This window comes from Colias eurytheme, chromosome 1, assembly GCF_061535395.1.
Source record: "Colias eurytheme isolate Ceu_HAF_F1 chromosome 1, ilColEury1 Martin Lab GWU primary, whole genome shotgun sequence".
Taxonomy (NCBI): Eukaryota; Metazoa; Arthropoda; class Insecta; order Lepidoptera; family Pieridae; genus Colias; species Colias eurytheme.
Genome location: NC_142980.1, coordinates 4,450,098 through 4,474,432, shown reverse-complemented (window position 1 = coordinate 4,474,432; position 24,335 = coordinate 4,450,098). Strand labels below are relative to the sequence as shown.

The following is a 24,335-nucleotide window of genomic DNA, read 5'->3' as shown; positions in this document are numbered from 1 at the left end:
ACTGCCTTTACAATTTTAAATACATTTATTTATAATTCATACTTGACATCGTATAGAAAGGAGATATGGAAATCTTGTTGAATTAAATAACTTTATTTCTGATTTGAATGCACACGCTTGAATGTCCAAACGAATTTTATAGATGAAACTATGATGAAGAATATAGGCTACTTTTTTGAGTACATTAAACTTCTGAGCTTCGAAAGAGCGAAGCAAAGCTAGACATTAAATAAAGGCCATCTAAATATTTTATGAAGATAATAAGTAGTATACAAGTATTTAAAAAAAAACTTAATACCCATCAGAAGTCGGAAAACAACAGAAAGTAATAAACTACACCTACTAATTTATATTTGTTATTCCTACAAAACTAGGACGACTTTAAAACATATTTAATTAAGCCTACTTTATGAACCTCATACCAACAGTCTTCATGTAATTGTAACATACGTATTTTACTCTTTTTGTTTTACAGCGACTGTCTGGTTAAAGCAAGAAATTATACCTGAACAATAAACGGGCGAGAAAGTTAGCGATCAAATAAAAAATTCACGGCCCCTTTCAGTGGATTTGAGGGAAGCATTCTTATATTGTGCCTCGTTGAAATAGCAGAAAGTTCCCATCATTAGGACAAATAACGCCTCCACCTTCATCCTCTTACGGGCGATTTGCTTTTGTTCCTCCTTTTAATTTCCGCGTCAGTATTTACATAGTAAAAAGAGAGAAGTATGTTATCTTGGAACAAAAGTACATCGCGCAGTTTGTATGTACGCGGAGTGACCACGCCCCCGTTCATGTACGTACGCATGCTTGACGCACGCACACAACGCGCCTCGATTCCCTCTGTGGTACAAGTCTCGTGAGGACCGCGCCATTGCTGTGAGTGGTCGGTGTTTGTTTATACAAAATAATTATATATTTTAAAATATCAATGTGACAAAATGACAACCCTGCGCCTCACGAATTTAGGTATCGTGGGCTCCTAATCGCCGGGAGTTGACCTACTTCTCTCTTTTTACTATGGTATTTAGGAATTACTTTTTCCAGAGATACGAAATATGTTGCCGGCTCTTTCTGGTTTTCAAGTCGTATCTTGGACGCATTGAAATAAACGAGCTGCGATACGTTTCATGTCTCCGAGAAGTGTCAGCTTTTTTGGTATCTTTTGTTGGATGGTTCAGATGTTTTTTTTTACTTTTTTTATTGGCTCTTTGATAAAGCAAATTGCCCAATTGTGAGGCTTTTTGATAAATTACCACTTGTATACCAGTGTGGCCTTGTAAGTCAGTGCGACCACCTATTTCACTATATAATTATTGTATAAGTTCATTTAAAACATTGTTGAGTAATAAAATATATTCTCACCGTATTATTTTTGGTAAAACCACAACAAGTTTATACAAAATTGCATCAAACACACGTTATGAAAACATAACATCGACCCAAGGTGTACTTTGGAAGTTGAAATTCAAAGACGTTCTTTCCTCGTATAAAATAACTCCTGAGGCAACGAAGTTTTGTGTATGTAAATTTAGAGCTCTTTAGTACCTCGTGTGATGTACAAAGTGTGCAAGAAAACGTATTCTTACCTAAAAATTACCTTGGAATTTTTAACGACCGACGCCGCACACAAATGGCTGTATATTGTATGAGCATTCATTTTCAATTTACGTACCTTGTAGGTGTTTGATTATCTATAATATTTATCGGACGTAAATTTCCGTTCCAAAGGGTACATATTTATTTTTCCATCTAATTTTGTAAGGTTTCGTTAGCGTCGCAATATTTGCTTCTTTGCGAAACTGGATATTTCTCAAACATGATGCCCGTTGTCAGGATATTATTCACCATGTCTGCGGTATTTGTAAGATATCACTTCGATCAGTATCGGTGAAATTGCATGCATTTAATTATAATATGTTCGATTCGCATGCAATTTCTTTGATATAACTGCTTCTTGCTTGAACTCCTGTCTAATAAACTAACAATTATGATGAAATGGTCGGTGTTTGTTCACTTATAGGAGTCATGTCAAATCTTAGGTTACAATAACAACCGATTTCTCTACATTCTCACTCCAGACTTTGACAGAGACTTTAGTTCCTCAAAATGAAACGTTATTTCCTATTTTATTAAGAGAAATTCTGTGCTCGGCGGCAACGAAGATTTTGCTCTAAGATACGATATTTTTTCAAAGAGGATATTAACTACATTATTGATAAATATCTTATTTCGTACATGAAAGAGCAGGTTGTATGGTTTGTTTTTCACAAAAAGCAAAAAGAATCCTTGATTGTTTCCAATAGAACTGTCCGTTTATTGAATAAACTGTGGGACAACATTTCAAACAAACTATTCATTTATAACACTAACTTGCACAGATCGTGAAATAGTTGAAACAATTGAATACAATTAACAAGAACGTCACCAGAAACAATGGAAAATTGTTAGAATTCCATGCTCTGTTTCGTTTTATTCGCAGCTTGATATTGCGGTCGAATAAAAATACAAAGCGTATTTCCAGTTTAGAAACGAAATCTGGGAGTGTTTTGACATTTTCGAGTTAATATAGTGTTTATTTCGGAATAACAGAGGTAAGAATAAAATGGATAAACATACAAAGAGATAATAAAACAGCTAAAGCAATAAGGCAAACTGAACTCAAACATTTATTTATTGAATTAGACTTCTAGAAGCACTTTTAAAACATCATAATAATATAGTTTTACCATTCACCACCGATTCGGAAAGCAGTTTCTAGAAGAAGAACCGGTAATTAACATCAATTAAACGAAACAATTTAGTGGAATAGAATAAACTAGAGCGTCATAATAAGTTCTAAACATCAAAAATAATGTACCCTAAAAAGAACGACAAAACATTGCAGCAGTAGCCAAATGCTACTGTTTAAATTACAAGTTACCATTAAACGCAGAACTCATTTTGAATTATTCTGACTATTTAGCGTATTTCTTTGTTTCAAATTGTCCATTGTATGAAAATAAATGTAAAAGTATATCTTTTCAATTCTAGAATTCTGTGACAATCCTTTATTGCGTAACTAGAATTAATTTGGACAATACATAATAATTTGGATTATACATTCTGTAGTTTGAAAACGTATGTCGTATTATTCTCAATATAACGATACAATGTCTCAATTGTCTTTCAATACACTGCTATGCTGCTATTTTAGATCATTTGACCGCCGTGGTCATATTAGGTCATAGGTGTGGGTCCGCCGGGTCAAACCTTCTTGGGAAAATTCAAATCGCTTTACAAATTTACCTCAGTGAATATTGATTTAGTATTTCTTTCTTCTTCTAGTTTTTAGTCAGTAAATATTGTTCTTTTATTGTATGTATTATTTGCTTCTTAATTATTGATTGAATACAAAAATAAAAAATACACTTATTTTAGTCAAGTAATATAATTGTATATATTATTCGTACTCTACACTACACTCGTACTCAACCTGTTATTTCATCAGTAGTAATAGGGCCATAAAGACCATATTTTCGTGATAAAATATACAAATAAAAAAAAATAGAATAAAATGTCGTATAGACCATAAAGTTATAAAATATACATCTCTATATTACGCATAGGTACTCAAAAACAAAAGTACTTACTCAACCGCGAGAGTTTAAAAGCATCAGCGGTATTGATGACGTCAACATACGCTTGCAGCTCCAGTCGCCGGCTGCTTATGTTCTGGTTGTGAACCGTCATCGCGTACTTGAATACATTCTGGATTTCTTCGGTGTTCTGGTCGAATATCGCTCCTGTGGACAAAATAAAATATAAATCATTTACGTCAATTAACTACTTGCTTTGGAAAATGGATGGAACAATTTTCTTTGATACAAATATATTTGATTTATAACAGGACATATTTATCGATTAACAAATATCAGCACCAGGTAAATAAAATTTAGAGAAGGTAAAATTGCTAGTAACTTAACAATATACCTGCAAACATATTCCTACACACACTTGGTTAAGCGACCTTTTTTTCAAAACGTTGCACCATTTCCCAATCCTGCAGTAAAATATAGAACGTCCTTTTCTCATCTAATAAACTCTAATCCCGCCATCTTTCAAAGCATACCACCAAATCGAAAAACACCCCTTATAATTCTTAGCAGTAAATCTGAACAAATAGCGTCAAAATCCATTCACAATATATAACAATCGAACGAGCACGGACATGTGAAACCGAGCAGTAAAATAAAAGATCCCATTATTAGCTCTTATCAGGGGCGCCCGCATGACGTCATCGCTGATGTATGGCCCTGGACGAACCGTTTATCTCACTAGTCTACTACTTCTTTAATGGCTTCCATGCTACCGAGTTCTGCGTTGTATCTGTGGTTTGAAATCCTGACTTTTTATCGACGGAACACGCATAACCTTAAAGCAGCGCTGTTATTCATTATTTACAAAGAGATTGAATATTTGTATTTAAGTATTTAATGCAAGAATGTTATTACTGGTTTAATCTGTTACTTCTGGTAGCTTCCATTTTTGGTTTGGTATCCCGTTTTTTTTTATGGAGCACGACGTATGAACTTAAAGCATGCCGTGGCAATATTATTTCATCATTTACGAAGAGATTAAGATATTTGTGGTTTAATCTAGCACTACTGGTTGCTTCTTTAACGGCTTCGATGCTTTGTATTTTATCTATGATTTGAAATACCACGTTTTTTATCGACCGGGCATGCATAATCTTATAGTAACTGCAGATGGAACAAGCATATTCTAAAAGTTGAGGTTTAATATGAAACCTCAATCGTATAAGTTGAGCTAGCATAATTTTACATTTTCTAAGTTAAACGATTCATATTTTTCCTTTAAAGCTCAATTGAATTATGATAATAATCATGACTATTCACAAAACTCTATTTAAAAATATATTGTGCGTTTTCTATTCAGGGAACTTTCGGCAATTGTTTCCTGCAGTTAGAAAGGAAAAACTCTAATGACCTTTAAACGAACTTAATGGCTCTTTCGCTAAGAACCAGTATTTTATTGGTCCTAGTTAGTCTTCGTTAGATTTACCAGGTCTAGCAATTGAATTCCTTCCGTTCCGTTCCATTATAATTCTCTTCCCGTTCTTATTTAAAGATTTTTCTATTTGTTTATTATTTTCAAATTGAATCACTAAGCGGACTTTGTTAAATAGAAAATCGCTTCGTAAACTTGAAATATTTTAATGCTTACATGTTTAAATGTTAGTAGTTTATGAAAATACTTTTGTTACATTGTGTTTGTTTCCCAAAATGAAGAATAAACAACAATGTAGTTAAATTTTTGATGAATGTACGTATCGTCTTGCATTATTTGTTGTATGATATTTATACCTATTCATCCAATGAATAGAACATCATAATATTATTATCAAAATTACAAATAGTGTATTGAGTTACAATATGTCCATTAAAATCACCGTACGATAATTAATATGCACCTTTATAGTAATTGCATTGTTATTTGAATAATATAAGTTTCTCTTGAATATTAAGTAGAAATTTATTAAATACCAAAGGCTGCGTCAGCTAAGCTTCCACTTATAAAATTTTAAATAATCGTTCTACAATAGAAAGATAGTTAATTATAGCTTTATCTCAGTATTTTCTCTTATTAAACGGATTCGTTTGCTCAAGTACCGTACCTGCAGAGAGCCCTGTAACTTCATTAAAAGGAGATTAAAAGAAGTTTCCAACACAAAAGTATTGCAGCGCCGAGCCCGGGATATTATGAAAGATAATACAAGTTGCGATATTACTGCAGTAAGTGTCTACTAGTGTTTACGTCTTTTTTGTAGCAAGATGGCGATCGCTGTGTTTAATCTTTTGCATAATTCGCAATACTTCCTGGAAAATATTTCTGTCGTGAGACCGTTTTTGAACTTTTTGCGGTTAAGCTGTAATAGTGGTATACGATGGTATTTTTTTGGTGGAAAAGGGATGTTAGTTTTTCAAAGTGTTCCTTTAACATGAAAGTACCTGTATAGTATGTACTTTGGAAGGAGTATGTTGGATACGAGATAAGAGATAAGAACCAAATGATTAACTACTATAATTTTGTAGTACGGTTATTATTATTAATGAAACTGTTATTTTAAATTAGATGCTACCTTAATTAAACAAGAAGGGAAATTAAATTCCAAATTCATAGCGCCAATATACACAAATAATTTCCGTTTTATATTATTATCTTATCACGAAGGAATGATAAATTAATGTTAAAATCTATCAACATTACATATACAACAACACTAGCGGGCGGTCCGCTAGTAATATAATACACACTGAAACGTTCTATAAATGTTTAAAGCTCTTTACCAAACATATTGTTCATAACAATTAATTCAACAATCAAGCCTTAATAACCATACGATTTAAAGACCGCTGTGAATGAAGCATCGTCAATCCGTCACTCCGTCCGCGTCGGCTCTATATCAAATTCACCTGTCACATGTTCCAAAACCTGTCTTCTCCCAACTACGTTGAAATTGAATTGCATGTAATTAATTTTCCAATCAACGGATTTTAAATGTAATTAAGAACGATTTCTACGTCTTTTTAGGAGGCTAGATAAGTTTAGATAATCAACGCACAGACTTATACCTATGTTTATATATCAATACAATAAATATGCATCATTTTTATACTGGTGCAAATGTTAAGAATAATTTGTACGTATTTTTCTTCTTTTCTTCTGAAACAGGAATATGTATAGCTTCATCTATTCATTTGTACGGTTACTTGTACGGCCTCATAAAATTATCTTCCTTTTTCTAAATATTCCGTATCTTTAGATATGCTTCATGCAAATTTACGTAGATTAATGGAAAACATTCGAAAAACGTATCTACAGGAATAAATCATTCAGAATTTGGCCGTATCATCATAGTACATTTTTTTAAGAATTTAAGATCACAAAATATACTCCTACACAAATTTAGTATTTTAGCACTTCTCTTATATAATAAGTACCTATATGTCAACTTATTGAACTTTATTTTATCTTAAAAGCCTCTCTGCATTAGGTACTTAAATATTGGTAGAAAAATATTTCATTCGTTATTTTTTGGAACACCAAAATATGGCCTGACCATAGAAATCTAAATAACAAGACACTAGAAGTCGTAAGCGTGCGTGACCTTGTCGCCACTCAGGTGATTTGCACATCACCAGTGCATTCGTCACTGTTCAGTTGCTCTGGAGACGTATGAGTGTATACATGGTGTGTTTCAGCAATTCCCATTGCGGAAATTCTTCCACAAGTTGTAATTATACTTATAAAGGAATAATATTTCATCGGAAAATATTTTTTTTTAGAAATAATGCCGTTTTTCCTTAAAATTATAGAATATTTACAAGTATTACGAGTGTCACCATAGTAATCGAAATAACAATGAATGACACAGTCGACCATTCTTATTATCACGTTTGTTCGTATTGGAGCAAAAAGTCTCATATACTTAGGGATGTTATTCTAAAATAAACCGTAAATTCGTGCGTTAGGATACATATTCAAATGCTTAATTTAAAAAATAAGTTAGTTTTCACTAAAATCAAGTTGTCCAATAAAAGGCATAGTTTACTTGTGTGTACAGTTTAGCTTTCGGTTTGAATGTGTTGATTTTGGCGACAGCGGTTTTCATACGAATTATGACATTATAGCCCTTCTATGTGTCTTGTTATTTAGATTTCTATGGGCCTGACCTACGCAACTTTGTCTGCTCTCAAAACGAATATTTTTTGTTCATTGTTTCTCCACTCCTATTGATCAAAGCATGATGTTATATTATAGCCTTTAGCCCTCCTCCATATATGGAATATCCATCACAAAATGAATTTTTAGATTCGAAACAGTAGTTTTAGAGTAGCACGTTCAAACTTTTCACTTTTATAATATTCGTATAGTTTATAATCAAACTATCTAACAGCAACTGATATTTGAATACAAACTTATATGAATAACTTATGAAATTTTTATATAATAAAGGCAAGAATATTTTCACGCAACAAACTGTTTCATCGCAGTGTTAGGGCTGTCAGAATACTATTACAATATTACCACATTTGTTGTAACCGTTTAGTCCCATTGTGACACCCTAACTAACGTATTTTAAACCTTATCGAGACGGCGCGCGAATTAGTTAAGTGCATACATTTAGGTATTTGTTCAGAGATAATTCAGTGTTTATAATGTTATAAGCCCACATTATTTAAAGGTATACTGTTTAAATTTTACCGTTTTAAATGTAGACAATTCTCTCTAGAAAATAGTGCCAAATTTAATAATAACAGTTGTTTCATAAGAATACGACTCTCGCACGTTTATATAGCAAAGACATTCTACTCATAGTGTGAAATAAAGCGCCTCACATTATAAAAATAAAGTCGTAGAGAAAAAGCCGTCATTAGCAATAATCTTGAGTATGCAACGACGTATTGACCTCCCAATTGCCTTCTGATCAACGTTCTATAAATATTTCATGACCTGCAACAGAACAGTGGCATCATTAGGAAGAAGGTAAATAAATAGTAGGTTCCTTGCGGTTTGGCTAGAAGCCAGCTCATATGCGAATTCTTCATATAATTGCGTTCTCCGTCACATAAATAAGTTTTAAGTAAAACCTGTGTAATTTGAGATAATATTTATGTAGCGGTGCTGATCGTAAAATACTCGTACGTGTCAAGAAAAAGGTTTTAGTGAAACGCAGATTCAAACTTTAGGACGTTTATGAGCATTTTTAAAATTGTATAATTTGTTATTGTATAATTGTATATATTGTTTTATTAGTTCTTGTGTCTTTGACGAAAAATACTTTTTTATGAATAAGCATCAAAAATCGCAATGCATGATTTTCGAATGATGAAAGATTACGAAATTATTCTATAAATTTCTGTAGTAAGGTGTCGTCAACATGGTAAGTAATATTCGAATTCACGCTGAAGGTGCAGCGCATAACCATTTGGATTTGGCAAACGAGTTTAAAACGAGTTTAAAAAAATATATGTGTCTTTAAATATATTTAATTTATTAGAAATAAAATATATTGTTAGTAATGACTTGAATCTTGCGGTTTAGATTTTAACTAACCTAGGTTTATATAATTATTATCATAACAAACGTAAACATAGTTATGTCACGCTTAACCACAATTGTTATAATCAAGACAGATGCAAGGCTGACTTGATTAACAATATGTAAATCCATACTAATATTATAAATGCGAAAGTAACTCTGTCTGTCTGTCTGTTACTCAATCACGCCTGAACTACTGAACCAATTTCCATGAAATTTGGTATAAATATATTTTGATACCCGAGAAAGGACATAGGAATAGAAGGATAGGTTTTATACCGGAAATCCTACGGGAACGGAAAATCTTCCCGGAAATCTTCTCTGAAAACGCGGGCGAAACCGCGGGCGGAAAGCTAGTAACTTATAAATTCTTATGTTTCTTTTAATAATTGTTTTATCGATTATGTTGTGTGAAAAAGGGAAATAGTAATAATGCACGTTTATCTAGCAATTTTTTTTTATTTTTTTTATCTTTTTTAGGCTTTTAATGTAAGTTACTTTAACTTATCAAAAGTTTTGAATTTTAAAACGCTGACCAGACTAAAGACGGTGGTTTTTCGAGAGACAAATAAAAATCTGATCTTGGTTTTAGGTAATAAAAAATGTATAAGCAACTCCAGGTGAAACAAAACTAGCTCTATATTTTAAATAAAATTTTAATAGTTCTAACAATAAATGCAACTACGACATCTAATCTTATGCAGACCCAACACGAAATGCAGCCAACGCATTACATAATATAATGTAATATGCATATTGCATGTATCCTCACTAATTTAGTAGTTATTCGCTCACCGTAGATCAGCGTAATTTATGCAATAATTAGTCTATAATTTCTGATCTATATACAATTGATCATTCGTGCTTTGTGATAGAATAACAATACGGCTAGTAACGGCTTTCGCTTGGTAATTAGTAGGGCCTGTATATAGGAATAACGTGAAAGGGACCATTCTGTTGTGATGGCAATGAAAGGCTGTGTTGTTCTAAAGTCTAGACCAGTTTTTGTTAATGAACAAAGTAGCTATTGTTTATTAAATTTAACAATATGTAACTAATTAAATAATCTTATATATATATATATATATATATATATATATATATATATATATATATATATATATATATATATCAAATGTAGCGTAAAATACGTGGTTGATGTAATTATCTCCGTAAATGAGTCCCTATTTCCCATAGTCAGGGAACGGCTAGACCGACTTTGCCGTCGGTTCACCTACTGCGTAATAAAGTAGTACCTACCAGATAAAATAGATTATTAATAAACTGAAACTTACATAACAAGTTAAATATTCAAGTGAAGACTGAAAATAAATGATTATTCGTTTGAAAATATTTACTGAAAAAAGGCTCGTAATTCAGTACATTAGCATAAGGGACTAAAAATAGGTTGGTTGGTTTTATCTCGACCCGTTTACAAGTTGGCAGGTGTAAAGAGTGAATTTGTGTTATTAATTTAGCCTCACCACTTATTTAAATTTAAACCTAATTTTTAAACTCACGTTCAAAATGTACAGTTGATATCGTTTTATCTTTCAATGCATAGAATTTAAAATAAATAAATAACCTTTAGTTTGAAAATTGCTATTTTTAATAACCTGAGAAGCAGGATGAACGAGGTTTATATAATGGAACACTAAAATATAATGTAATCGGTCGCTTTCTGTAGGTACATGAAATATGTTGAAAAATTAATATTTTATTAAATATATTATAATATTATTATATTTATAAGTTAAATTATTTTTACAAAATACCCAAAAGAATGAGCGATTTTATTTCTATTTGGGGTTAGTGTTTGGTCGCGAACATACAGGGTGGCATACCGTTGCGTTTGTACTTTTTTTTATTTTCGTTCACTTTAATTATATTTGCCATGTTATTCAAACATTCAAACATTTATTTATTCAATTAGACTACTTTTAGTAGCACTTTCGAATCGTCATTACATAAGTAATTAGTATTAAGTTTGTATTATATTTATTTATAATTGTATAGTGTATAAGAAAATATATGTAGTGTAGAAGTTTTTAGTTCAGAAAAAATGGGCTATTTATTTATTTTATTTCAGTTATTAAGAACTCAAGATGGAAGGGTACTTTCAACGTTGAAATTATAGTCTCAAGTTTTATGATTTGTTATCACACCTTGAGTTTACTCAAAAAAAATGTAGTTCAATCAAAAATATGTATTTTACTAAATCGCAAACCTTTCAAATATAGCTCACATTACCAAAGTATTTAAGTATGATACATTATAAGTTGTACTCTCCCAGGACGCATCTTCTATGTACGATAATATTTTGTTTCTGTAATATTCCAACAGTATTGAGTTTTCTCAAAACAACGCAGTGAAAAGTTGTAACAACGTTTGGATGAAGTTGAGAACGAGTAGCTGAAGTTAGCCTCTTTGCCTCGTAATATGTAGTATTGCAAATTGTTTGTACCTACATTCCAAGAAAATAATAATTAACTAAACGATGTTACGAATTGCATATAATTTCAGACTATTAAATGATTATAAAAATATAGTTTAAACACTTAAAATTTTAGACAATATTATCAAAACATTCGGTAAAATTATAAAAACTTTTAAAACACGATTTCTGTCTGTTTTTGTATTTATGAACATTCAAATCGTAAATATTGTACAAATATTTTGTTTTGTAAACAACATCATTTCGAATGCTTGATTTGATTTATGATTTTATAATCCATGTTGGCAAAATCGAACATGCATGTAAAACATATGAATAAACTGAATTTGTAAATCGGTAGCTTGTTTGTTTTTATATAAGGACAAAAAATTAAAACCAATAAAAGTAACTCTTATTAGAAGTTAAAGCTTCGTTTGTAGGTTAGTCCGAGACCTACTCCACCCTACTCGTTCAAATAAAACTCTTAGCTCAATTAATTTTTATCGAGAAAGTCGATGGCCTTAATATTATGGCAAATCATCAATGTAAAGAGTTGCAAATTTCGCGGGAAACCTCTTATCGACTCCCATAATATAAACGCAGTTACGGGAACGCACAGCTGCAGAATATGCCTTTATTGGCTTATAACCAGTACAGCAATGAAGGATTAATTTCATTTTAAAATATCAGTTCGTTATTTCAGTCGTAGATTGCCACTAAGTATTGACTATTGAGTCATATATTATTATCAATCAGTAGACCGATCTATAAAAAAGAGCGTATGTGCCGAGCACACGTGTCAGAAGTGAAACTGCTTTAGCAAGATTCAAAGATACCAAAATCGTCGCCTTACTCCAGGATGTGGCGGTATTGTCATGACGGGACTTTGAAATTTTACTCTTAACTAAATTTCACATCAATAAATTTACCATTTCTTCTAACTATAAAATATTCATAGTTTACAAACATTAAAGCCCCCATATTACAAGTATAAATTCTAGCTGTAAATATTTACAACTTCACTTTATCCCACCCCATCTGACACAGCATGCGTTAATAAACGTCTCTTTTCCTCATTCTCAAACATTCTTTAATGAGCCCGCTTTGATATTCTAAGCTCTTGTTAAGACATGGGAAAACCACATAAGAGCGCTTTTCTATACGTGCAACCAAAACCGTAAACCTTTGCTTTGCGTTGCATGATTTGATATTTTTCATGTGGTAGACATTTAATATTTTATTTTAAGCTATTGCATATCTTCTATCGCGGGTTTTGAGCGTGGGGACTGAATCCAGAAATTCCGTAACGAAAAAACCTCACGCTCCCCACTCCGACGGGCATGGAGGTGTGGCTTGAAGGCATGCTATGCAATAGCTTTACCGCGGTAGTCCCCGAGTGCCACACGTCTTTTTTTTTATTTATTTGTAGAAAGATTTTAAGACATTTTGCAGCAAACAGTGACAGTACAGTGGCCTATCTTCGTGACGCGCTGCGGTATTGCGATACCATCCTCATTAATCTAATTTCATTTCAATTTCTCATCCACCATTTTTTCATCAATCCAATCGAAGAATTTAACCTTTTCTTTTATAATCCATGTGTACCACAAAACAGAAAAACCAATCTATGCCGGATAAAAATGCAATGCTAAACGATACACTAACAATAACAGGTGAAATCGCTGTAAAAATATCTATTAAAATATACAGTAAATGAGTGTAAACGCGTGGAATGTATATTTCACACTCTGTAAAAATAGGACCCTGTGGCTATGCTCCACGGAATGAATAAATCATTGTTTTGCCGAGCTTTAGAAAGAGATTCTGCAAAAAATATACATTGAAATATGCAACTAAATGTAATGGAGGTGAAGTAATTAAACTTTACTAACAAATGCGTTGTGTGAACGTATGAGTGTAAAATGTATTGCTATTTTTATATGGAAATATTTCGTAGGAATTTTATAATTTCATTTTCATTTCAGTGATGTTTATTATTATTTATACAGACGAAACCATGTTAATATCGTATCATCATCTAACGTACATTTTAGCCTTGTAATCATCTAACCCTAATTTAAAATCATTTCATAATATATGAGATCAATATAATCTTTAAGAGTATTGCTAATTATGTCCCATTATGTTCCTGATGACACGGGTCTCCTATGAGGATACAGGCTCCTCTTCTATCTCAATAAAGCTCCTTAATTTTATTTTTAAATATTCCATTTCCAAGTCACTATAGAAACTTTATAATTTACAGCGCCTTTAAACCCTAGCCTACCCAATACCCCGCTTATTGTTACTGCACGATTAATTTCGATTGCAGTTCCGAAACAATAGCAAATGCGACGATCGGACAATGACCCTTCCCACGCTTTATCCACTACAATATGTGCAAATAACATCGTTTACATATAAAGCTATTAAAATCGAAACGCTCTTAAAATTCATACGGTTTAAACATGATTATCTACAAATATTATTTTGTGATTGCATAATGTACGATTATTTTAAAGTACGAAGGGTTTAAACAATTTAGTTCTAGTCGAATATATAGTTCTTGTTTATCAAGTGTCATCTCAATTACAACGTAGCTTCATATATCAGGTAAACGTCTCCGCATTGGTCCGATTTAAAATTTAAAAAAAATATTGCCTATGTTACTCCATTATTGTGCACCTATTGGTGAAAGAGTTTTAAAAACTAAAAAACTAAACATAAAACATCTGTTATTTGATTCTCCGATTGGTCCTGTCTATCCGTTTGAGAACTACCATGTCATAGAAACTGTGTGTTTCTATGACATGGTAGTTCTCAATTCACAAATTCACATAGACGTCAAGCTTATAAGGCTATCCCTCTCTTTTCGGGCGTTAAAAATAAATAGTAGTAAAATTTTAAACGTATATTAAAAATTAACAAAGCACCAGGTGTAGCCATTCCACAGTAAATTCGATCGCGTGCTCGTCATAATATTTTCGCACGATACACATTCGCATATAAATTTCGATCTTTTATTCCACTCTTATCAGGTTTAATTTTAACCAAAATATCTTTTAAATTTCGCAAAGGTACTTTTGTACCACCTATCAATACTAATATTATAAAGTTGATGAGTTTGTTTGGTTGAACGCGCTAATCTCAGGAAGTACGAGTCTAATTAGACAAAATATGTCAGTGTTAGATAGCCCATTTATTGAGAAACGCTATAGACTATTTAATAATAATAATATAATATCATCACACTATTAGTAGCAGAGTAAAACCGCAGGGCAAAGCTAGTATTAACTACAAAACAAATCTAAAAACAAACATCCAAACGAATTATGATGCACATAGACTATCTTGTGTGAAACCACGGTCATTATTCTATAAGAGAATTCAATTCGAACCCAACACTTTTCCAACTCAAATACCATCGTATTTCGAGCTACATTCAGTAACATTTTCGAAGCAAATATTTGTGGATCTGTATGGGTGTCGCCCTATTCCTTCCTATCGCGTAAAATATCGTATTGCCTGGAAATTCCTTTACCGCTATCTGTATAGCAGAGCCCGGTATACATTTTTATATAAATGGCTTTTCATTTAGGTATACTTCAGTACATAATGACATTACAGGGAATACCTGGCATTGCTTTTCGATCGAACCGAATGTTATTGTCTCTGTTTTTGTTGTGCTGTTTTATATCAATACAATATAAATACGTTCAAATACTTTTCCTTTCGCTCTTCAGGAATCCAACATGATCTTTGATAGATCTATGATATTATATATTTTCTTTTACTTTTTTCCGTAAAATATAGAAAACAATATACTTTCTTTAAAACAATTGGGTAGTAAGTGTACTAATGCAATTCAAACTGTTGTAATAAAACACGTTATTCAAACAAAGACGTTTACATTATGAGGAATAATGAGCGAACCGAAGCGAGCGAAGCGGTCCTTTTTCTTCATTATACTCACGTAATCGGCTTTTACCAAACCAGCGACATTTCAGAGAGGAGAGCTTGTAAAATGACCAATTATGCAATTTGCTATTGCAAAATATACTCTGATTGAGTATTTACTAAAGTATCCTGTAATTGGTTGCATTAACCACAAAGACACCGCTTATCAATGGCAAACCAAGATTGATTTATGGGTGGGAACTCAAGCGTAGATTAGCTGATCTGATTAAGCTGGTAAGTGAAAAATTTCAGCTGTGTTCAATGGTCATTTTTCAAATTTCTTTAACTTTTATTGGAAAGGAGTTCCTTATCGCGAGTTGCGAATGGGTTTTAGACGGAAAAAAATAGGACGAAAAGTTGTAGCGACACTTTTTGCTACAAATGGTCGATTCTCAAATCTACTTTTCACAAATTCATGAAAATCGGTCAACTCGTTTCGGAGGGGTATGGTAACTAACATTGTGACACGAGAATTTTTTACGTATTATAAAAGAAATAAGAGAAGATACAGTTCATAGGTACTATATTATTATCTATATTCGCTAATAATACCTAATTAATCAAATACGATAAGATTTTGTAGTCATCCTCAACGTACGCACCTCAAAATATGATCTTACCTTCAGTAGGGTAGTGATTGTCATCACATGATTTATTGTAGCACGTTGGCTGTTATTAATCTCTCTCTTGTCAAGCAAGATTATGGAATAAATTGCCAATGTCCTTACCCAATGGGATAACAAATTGGCTGTAAAGACGCTTGAACTACCCATCTATGTGTGCACACACTGCACTATACCATAGACTAAGACCACAGACTATACTGAGAACGGTTACCATGGCAACACGCCTACAATATTCAAGATCCAATTCGCGTCCAAATCAGTTTTTTCTGTATATAGTGCTGACAGATTTCCGTATCCGGGCAAATTCGCGCGAAAGGCGATCAGTAATTTTTTCACGGCCCATCAACTCATATACGAATATTTCGAATGTTTAACTTTCATCTTTGTTATATTAAACTAAGTTTTTATTACATCTTTCCTTTCCTCAGTAATTAAGTTGTATGTTGTATCGACAATTGCTACAATAATAATTGAACGAAATCTTATACGGCTTTAATAAGCGACAAAGAGCGTGTAATTGCTTGATCGAGATGGACTCGTTAGTGACAAAAAATAAAGTTATATTATACTGAGAATATTTTCGGCAGTAAAAGGCCTTTATCAAAACTTAAATGACAATTAAATGTTAATATCTCCTACATACATGGTACTATGCCAGCATTACATTACATTAAATCGGAAAGCTAATGAGTAGTTAATTCCCAAATAAATTTAAACAGCTTTTTTCACCATACAATTGTTCTAGAACATTTACAATCACAACAACTCAAAATCCATTCCAAACACATTTAAAATCGCCATTCCAAATTAAAAGTTCCCCCGTTGCGCGCACCGCTACGAAGCATAAACAATGTTTGACAAGAATCGTCAGCAGTTTAGGCGTATTGAGCAGAACATTCGAGAACATTCCAGAATATTCCACAAGACCGGCTCGATCCAGTCCACTGCAGCCTTTGTTCTCAAGCCCCACTACACTATTGGACATTACATGTTCCAATGGGTAGCTATTATCTTATAAAGGTCAGCTTTTTGCATCGTCAGCGCGGTCGGTTTATTGTGAGGAAATATTTTTTGTAACTCTTTGCGATCGATGTTATGACGGTGAAATTTTTGAAATGGTGCGCTCGTCTACAAGAATAAACTTTTAGTAGGAGCAATGACTTTAAATAATCAAAGGTTATTTGGAAGATTATATTTCTAGTAAAAAAAACTTTTCAGTGTTGTTCAAACATACTTAGTTAATAAATTTAACCTGAAACAAAAAAAAACTATGAAAAAAGTATTTTCATAAATAGAATAATAATTAACAAGAGTACGTTATTAAGAAATAACATTAAAATTGAAAAAAATCTTTAAGAATTTTTCTTTTCCATCACCGCGAACTTATTCTGGACCGCATCCCTTTAGTAATCCTAATCTTCAAAAATATCTCGATACCAGTTATCCCCATCCCTTTTCCCGTTAATAAAAACCCCTCAAGCCGGAATTTTTAAGTAGGAAACAGAAGGATTTGCGAAATGAAAAATATCTCGCCCATTAATAACCGGATAAACAATGTTTTTTAATATTCGAAAAGAGGTTTTATTTAATGTGAATAAATTAGAGTAAAAGAAAAATCTATGTATTAAATAATTAATATGTAAACTACTACCTAGTGTAGCCGCGCTTTAGAAAAGCCATGCTTCATAATTTGTATATATGTTTTATGCATAGGTACCATAGGTACATGTTATTTGCATAATATGCTATGTTATGAAATACAAATTATACAAAAGGAAGGAAATGTAGGTTCGTTATATTACTAAATAATAATTTGTCTTCTTTGTTTATGGCCCCACCAATATGGCCCCAGCCATAAGCCTGGGCTGGGCAATAACAAAATGGCGGGTATATAATATGAAATGTCACTTTGACAGTTGAGGAAAAGGACCAGTGAAATTTCAAACTCGAGCTGCAACGTGCAATGTGTATTTATTTACTCTGATTAAATAAATAAGCATTAACTTAATTAGTCTAAGCAATAAGAAATCGATTAAAAACTAATTACGTATAATATAATCTTCAATTATTATTTAATTAAGGCCCAATATTCTTTATACACATTTGCAATATATTTTTGAATAAATAATTAGCAGCCGCGCGGTTTTCATATCAAATAACGCGTATTTAAATTAATCGTCAATATCGTATTTCTTAAAACAACTACATTAATCATTACGAACAGAAAGTTTCCAATCCCACATACAAAACGATTTCAATATTTATTTAAGTACCAGACTAGATTCCGCCCGCGACTTCGCCCGCGTTTTTAAAGAAAGCCCCGCATAGTTCCAGTGCGATTTCCGGGATAAAAAGCGTATGTCTTATTCTGGGCCTTCAGCTACCAACATACCAAATTTCATAGTAATCTGTATCTGTAGTATTTGCGTGAAAGAATAAAAAACATACATCCATCCTCACAAACTTTCGAATTTATAATATTAGTAGGATTATATTAAACACACTATATCATTATATGTTATTACATGAGTTAAATTAAGACCAATATGCGCAATTAATCGCAAAACATTGTTAACCAGATAAATGATTGTGACTGCACAAAGTGAAACCACTGTTGAGCTTTGAAAAACAGATATTGTCGGCTTATACTACTGTAATGCATTGACCGCTCGCTGTTTAATATTCATTTACATGTACTGACAATCAACGTGAAAATAAATAATGATAAGTTATTATTTTCTATAATATATTTAACTATTGCTGGCAAATCGGTGTTAAACATAAATGTAGAAAAAGAAATTACTTAAATAAATTCAGCGTATTCATAAAAGAAAAAGAAAAATTCAGCTCCGCTAATACCCGCAATTGTCTAAATAATTAGATACTTATATCGCAATATAACTTGACATCTGAAAAAGATTTTCGTCAAAGCACATTCCGTCGTCAAGCTTAGGCGAAGAGTGTGCGAAAGAGACAGTCGCTTAAAGAAAGAAAGAGAAAATCGATATATTTTCGCACGTCCAAAAGGTTGGTTAACGAAGCGAGAGGGAACGAAAACAATAAATAATCTTTCACATTTTAAAAAACAAAAACAAAAAAGCACGCACAAATCAAGCATAATTTTTTTTCAAAACATTGACATTTAAAAACCAAATAAAAAAATACGCATCGCAAAAAATATTTCTAAAAATACGTATTCAAACGAAATAAAAGTGTTCGAAAAACTTACCAACAGCGATTTTCTCGACGGGAAAAGGCTGCCCCGATACACCGAGGAGATACAACAATGTGCCGGCGAGCAGGCTTACGAGCCGTAATTTAAACATTTTTCTATTAAAATCTCTTAAACCGTCGAAGAAAGTTATTCACGGGCCATCACATGATACGACAGACTGTTAAACGCGCGGTTAAAGTTGATTATCTGTCAAAAGTGATGAAATAAAGTGTCGGGCTGCTGCGTGCAAACCTGTGACTTCGGGCCAACTGATGGCGAACGCCGGAGCGTGGGGCGCGGGGGCGGCGCCCCTCTGCCTCTCCTACATTGGGAAATTCTCTCTCCAAATAGTATCAACTTTAACCGCAATCTCTTAACTTCGCTATTGAAGCCATGTCACGCAATAACTAAATGAACGAAACTACATTATGGATTGCGCGTTTTAAAATACAATGTAACTTGGCATACAATTTTAAAACTTTTTTGTTCGGCTTTTGTTTTTACTTTACTAATAAAAATAGCGATATTATTACTACTATTACTAAATAATATAACATACTAGTTATAAAAAATGTATTGTGTATTATAATAAGCGCAGTTCTCAAAAGAGACGTAACTAGTTGGCAAAGGGGAAATTCATTTCTTACCAGAAATTTCTAAAAATAATAAGCACATGGGATGTTGCGCGCGTCGTCGCTGATCAAAAGGGTCGCCCCTCGCGTCTCACCCCTGATCCCTCGCATTATAGCCAAGTTTTAGCTGAACCTTGAAAACGTCCATGTGAAGCTTAGAACCATTCTATATTACCAATGTTAACACAAATGACTTAGGTAACATAATATTTATTATTATATTATCGAAAGAATATATCCATTTTTATTCTTTACAGTTTTTTGTAAAAGTAATATTAATATCATAAATAACTTCAAATAATCACATTCGGATATGTCTAATGTTACAAGAGATATCAAATATTATTTGATGAATAATAATTACTAGTAAATAATTTTGAAATCATAATTCGTATCAATGAATATTAAATGGAAAGGTTTGTGATTGTTATTATTAACTTAGACGATAAATATTATTTTATCTGCAAAAAGTAAAAAGTTATTCAAGCGTAGATATTTATTACAGTTTACCGTTTCAATAAGTTGTTGTTTAGATAACTTTTGATTGTAAATAAATAACATTTGATACTTGTTTACATATATACAATATAATAATATAATCTAAAAACATTGAGATATATTCTTAGCCTCACTAAGGATCAATTTCAAATTGTTTATAATACCTAATATAAAGATAGCCGCGGGCGGAAAGCTGGTACGTACATAAGTACCAGCTTTCCGCCCGCGGCTTCGCCCACTTTGTCTAAAGCCTAATAAATTATAAACCTACTAAGACCTTCTTCAAGAATCACTCTATCTATTAAAAAATTAGTAATGTAGTTTAAAACATCTAATCATACATACATACATACAGACAACGCGGGACGCGACTTTGCATAATACTTTTTCTATTCTCATAGCAGTTTAACGTGTGATTTTTATATGGGTCAAATTCACGTTTTAATTGACTTTTTCTTATAGTCCACGGAGGTGAAGCCGTGTGTAAAGCTTGTACAATCGATTGTTGATTAAAGAAACTAGAAGAGTATTCATTAAGCAAATGGTAAGTAGAGCAAATACTTTCCTTGCTCTTATTGCAATGAAGCGTTTAATGCTTCGACATGGAAATCCTTCTTTATAGAAGGTATTTTTTCATATATTATCTTTAGTATGAGATCGATTTTTTCCTTAGAATATACCTATATATGAACGTTTTTTAGAAATACGCGATATATTACTTAAAAAAATTAATAATATACCTATATTATTTAGCAAAATAGCTTTAATTGTGCTACGAAAAAACACATTATATGAATAAGTTAGTGCTAAGCGTCGATCCTTTGCGCCGATTAAATTCGTATCCATGCAAAAAATGTAGCCCAAAAGTTTAATATCTCAGCAATTGACAATCCGTCGTTTTAAGTCTGGCAAGCTCAAAGGGGAAATAAAAAGATATTTCCCTTGCAAATTCGGCTTAGTTTGAATTCGATCTTACCCTTACCGTAGCGTTGCCAATGAGAAGAAATTAGCCTTGTTGAACGTCGAAATTCTGAAGATATTAAATGTATAATATATATCGAGTATATAGCCAAAAAATTCTGCTAGTTACCAAGATTTTGTTAGGAATATTTCATGACGAACATATTTTCGAACTGGAGGTAGAACTAGGACCCTAAAAGGATGTTTATGTTTAAGGAGGAATTATTTATACTTTTGCAATTATAGCATTCAAGTTAAGGACTATCAATGTTATTTTATATAACGTCATATTTATTGTACTTATAAAAATTGCCTTTAAATTAATCCAGACATAAAACATGCTGTTCCCATTACAGTATCATAGATTACAAAACGACGATAAAAGTAATGTATAATAATATATACCTAGCGTAATATATTATGAACTTACCTGTCCATCCCCTGATTACAATAGCAATTGACTCTGACTCCTTTGACAGGAATGCTACCTTTGTCTCGAAGTACCAACTTCGAATACTGCCGAATTAAATGTATAATGCCATGGCTTGCCATTGTTTTGAACATAGGAGCGTTTTGCACCTCAGGATTGCAATCTCGAATCCTTGTTAATCTAAACTCACATTAAATATAGAAAACATTCATATTATTGTATGTGAAAGTGCGCTTGTTAATTCGTTTGTTTCACATTTCATGTCGCAACGTAACGATTTTCTTGAACGATTTTCGTGTCTGGAGATGGGTAAAAAAAAGACTAAGGAATGATTTATGCTACTTTTTACCGCAGTGATCCATCTACATTCCCTTGAAATTTCCTTTGAACATGCAGACGAAGCCTCGGGCGGAAGCTAGTTATTAATAGTAAAAGATTATTACGGGATTACTAAAGGATCGTTACGCCAGGAATCGGGCAGCGTTCGCCGAGCATTTCTAAGCGAGGTAATTATAGCAAATCCCATCAAAGTTAATTATGAGCAATATGGTTAAAGGAAGGCGTATTACGTGTGCTCGTAAGAGAATTCTAGAACTATTTGCCAATTAGGGCATAATATGTACGAAGAAATAAAAAATGGAAAAAAATGGCAATATACCTATACATTTTTTACTTGTTGTGAGTTGTTGGTGTTATATTATATCGACATGCGATAGGAAATCAGATTAGGCACGTGACATATTTCCAAACGTAAGAGCATAAAATCTTAAGCAAATAAAAACAAATATTCAATGGTAGATATAGTAAACAAGTAGCTCTTTAAATGACAGTCGACTGAGATTTCCGTATCAATGGAAATCATGGGTGTTTCCAACATAGACTAAAAATGTCACTTTTTAAATGCAAAAGCAACGACTATTACGATCCTGTTTCAATAATTAGATCAGGACTATAACCACAACGTGTTAATTGTGATTCATCTGCAGACGCTTTGCTGCGCGAAAGAGACGACGCACACAGTATCCCTGTCCCACACGTTGAAAAGTCTGCCATTGAAATGTAGAAATGAAGTGGAGCTCTAGGATTATGGAAAACCTAGCATCAAACTCAAAGAAACACGAATAGATTTGACACCCACATGACGTTTTTCCAATACTATAGATCGGGCGTTCTTGATTTTTCAGATTTGTTTTGGTTTTTCCTTGTATTTCCTCTCTATAACTTTGCGACGGTTGCAGTGTTTGCGAAAAAAATACTTCTATTTCTGTTAAAGTCGACGTGTAACCGACTTTCAAGTCAAACCAGCTAATCCAGACTAATACTTGTCTGCGCTAATATGTTCTAATACATTATTACATCCTGCAACAGTGGAGAGGTCGTAAAATATAAAAGCAATAAATGTCAAGCGCAAACAGACAAGTTGTACAAAATAAAAGTTGGTGAGCGGATGCGGCGGCCACACTCAAGTGGCTATTCACAGTTTTTCTATAATATTTAGTGCTCTGTCTGTGGACACTTTTAAACGGTTTATGTCAAAATTTCAATGTTCTTCAAGCACATCTGAATGCGTCAAAAGCATTCTGTTTTGTGGTGTTTAAACGATTTTGAAATGAAATCCTTTCTAGTTTCTTAGCATAGAGCTACGTTAGTTTTTGTTTTATAAACCATACGTCCATACAGCAACTTATGGATGGTGAATTCTGAAGAATAATAATATGTACTATTACAACAACTTTATCTATTATGTATTAGAAACAAACGATAAAAAAACCTTATCCTATTATGTCCAAAAATTGCTTTCATTATATTTATTGAGTAGCCAATTATTCCCATAAAGAAACGTGTAAACGATAAAGTTCAGAATAAATGCCAAAACAGTTAATTAATTGAACCGCTGAGGATCGTCCACACTTGACTGATTTGTAGAAATTAAGGCAGTTGCACAAACATTTCATTTCAAAGGAACAGAAAAGGAAGAGTGAAATTTGGTCGAATTATTTGATACAAAGCGATGGATACAGGTTCTTTGAACGTTAAACGGCGAACAATGCAAGAATTAAATTTGGAAATAAATTTTTATTTACCTTTTGTAAATATGGCTTTCTTAGCTTTTATTTTTAACCTGTTTTGATAATGGTCTAAGATCCGAATATAGGTCGACCTGCACCGACGTGATAATAGAATGAGACCAATTTTATAATAAATGTAGTCTAAAAATCTATTAAAGATGGGTTGACTGAAAAAATCCTGGACAGGACATTTTTATTAATTTAAAAAAAATATTTTTTTTAATGAATTGCAGTACTTATCAAGATAATAAAAAAAAAATATATAAATAAAAAAAAAAATCCGTATTATATTAATATTATAAATGCGAAAGTAGCTCTGTCAGTCTGTCTGTTACTCAATCACGCCTAAATTACTGAACTAATTTGCATGAAATTTGGTATGGAGATATTTTGATACCCGAGAAAGGACA

General features: G+C 32.5%; 1 protein-coding gene across 1 annotated transcript in view; it reads right to left on the bottom strand.

The window, feature by feature from the left end:
- The window catches only part of LOC149910975 (glutamate receptor 1-like), a 75,104-nt gene extending 55,517 nt beyond the window's left edge, over nt 1-19,587 (bottom strand). The window contains exons 1-2 of the mRNA XM_090101523.1: nt 19,352-19,587; nt 3,633-3,785 (exon numbers count right to left, since the gene is read on the bottom strand). Coding sequence (XP_089957649.1) covers nt 3,633-3,785; nt 19,352-19,448 — 250 coding nt within the window. The 5' untranslated portion in view covers nt 19,449-19,587. The remainder of the gene's footprint in view (nt 1-3,632; nt 3,786-19,351) is intronic.
- Nucleotides 19,588-24,335: the final 4,748 nt, after the last annotated feature.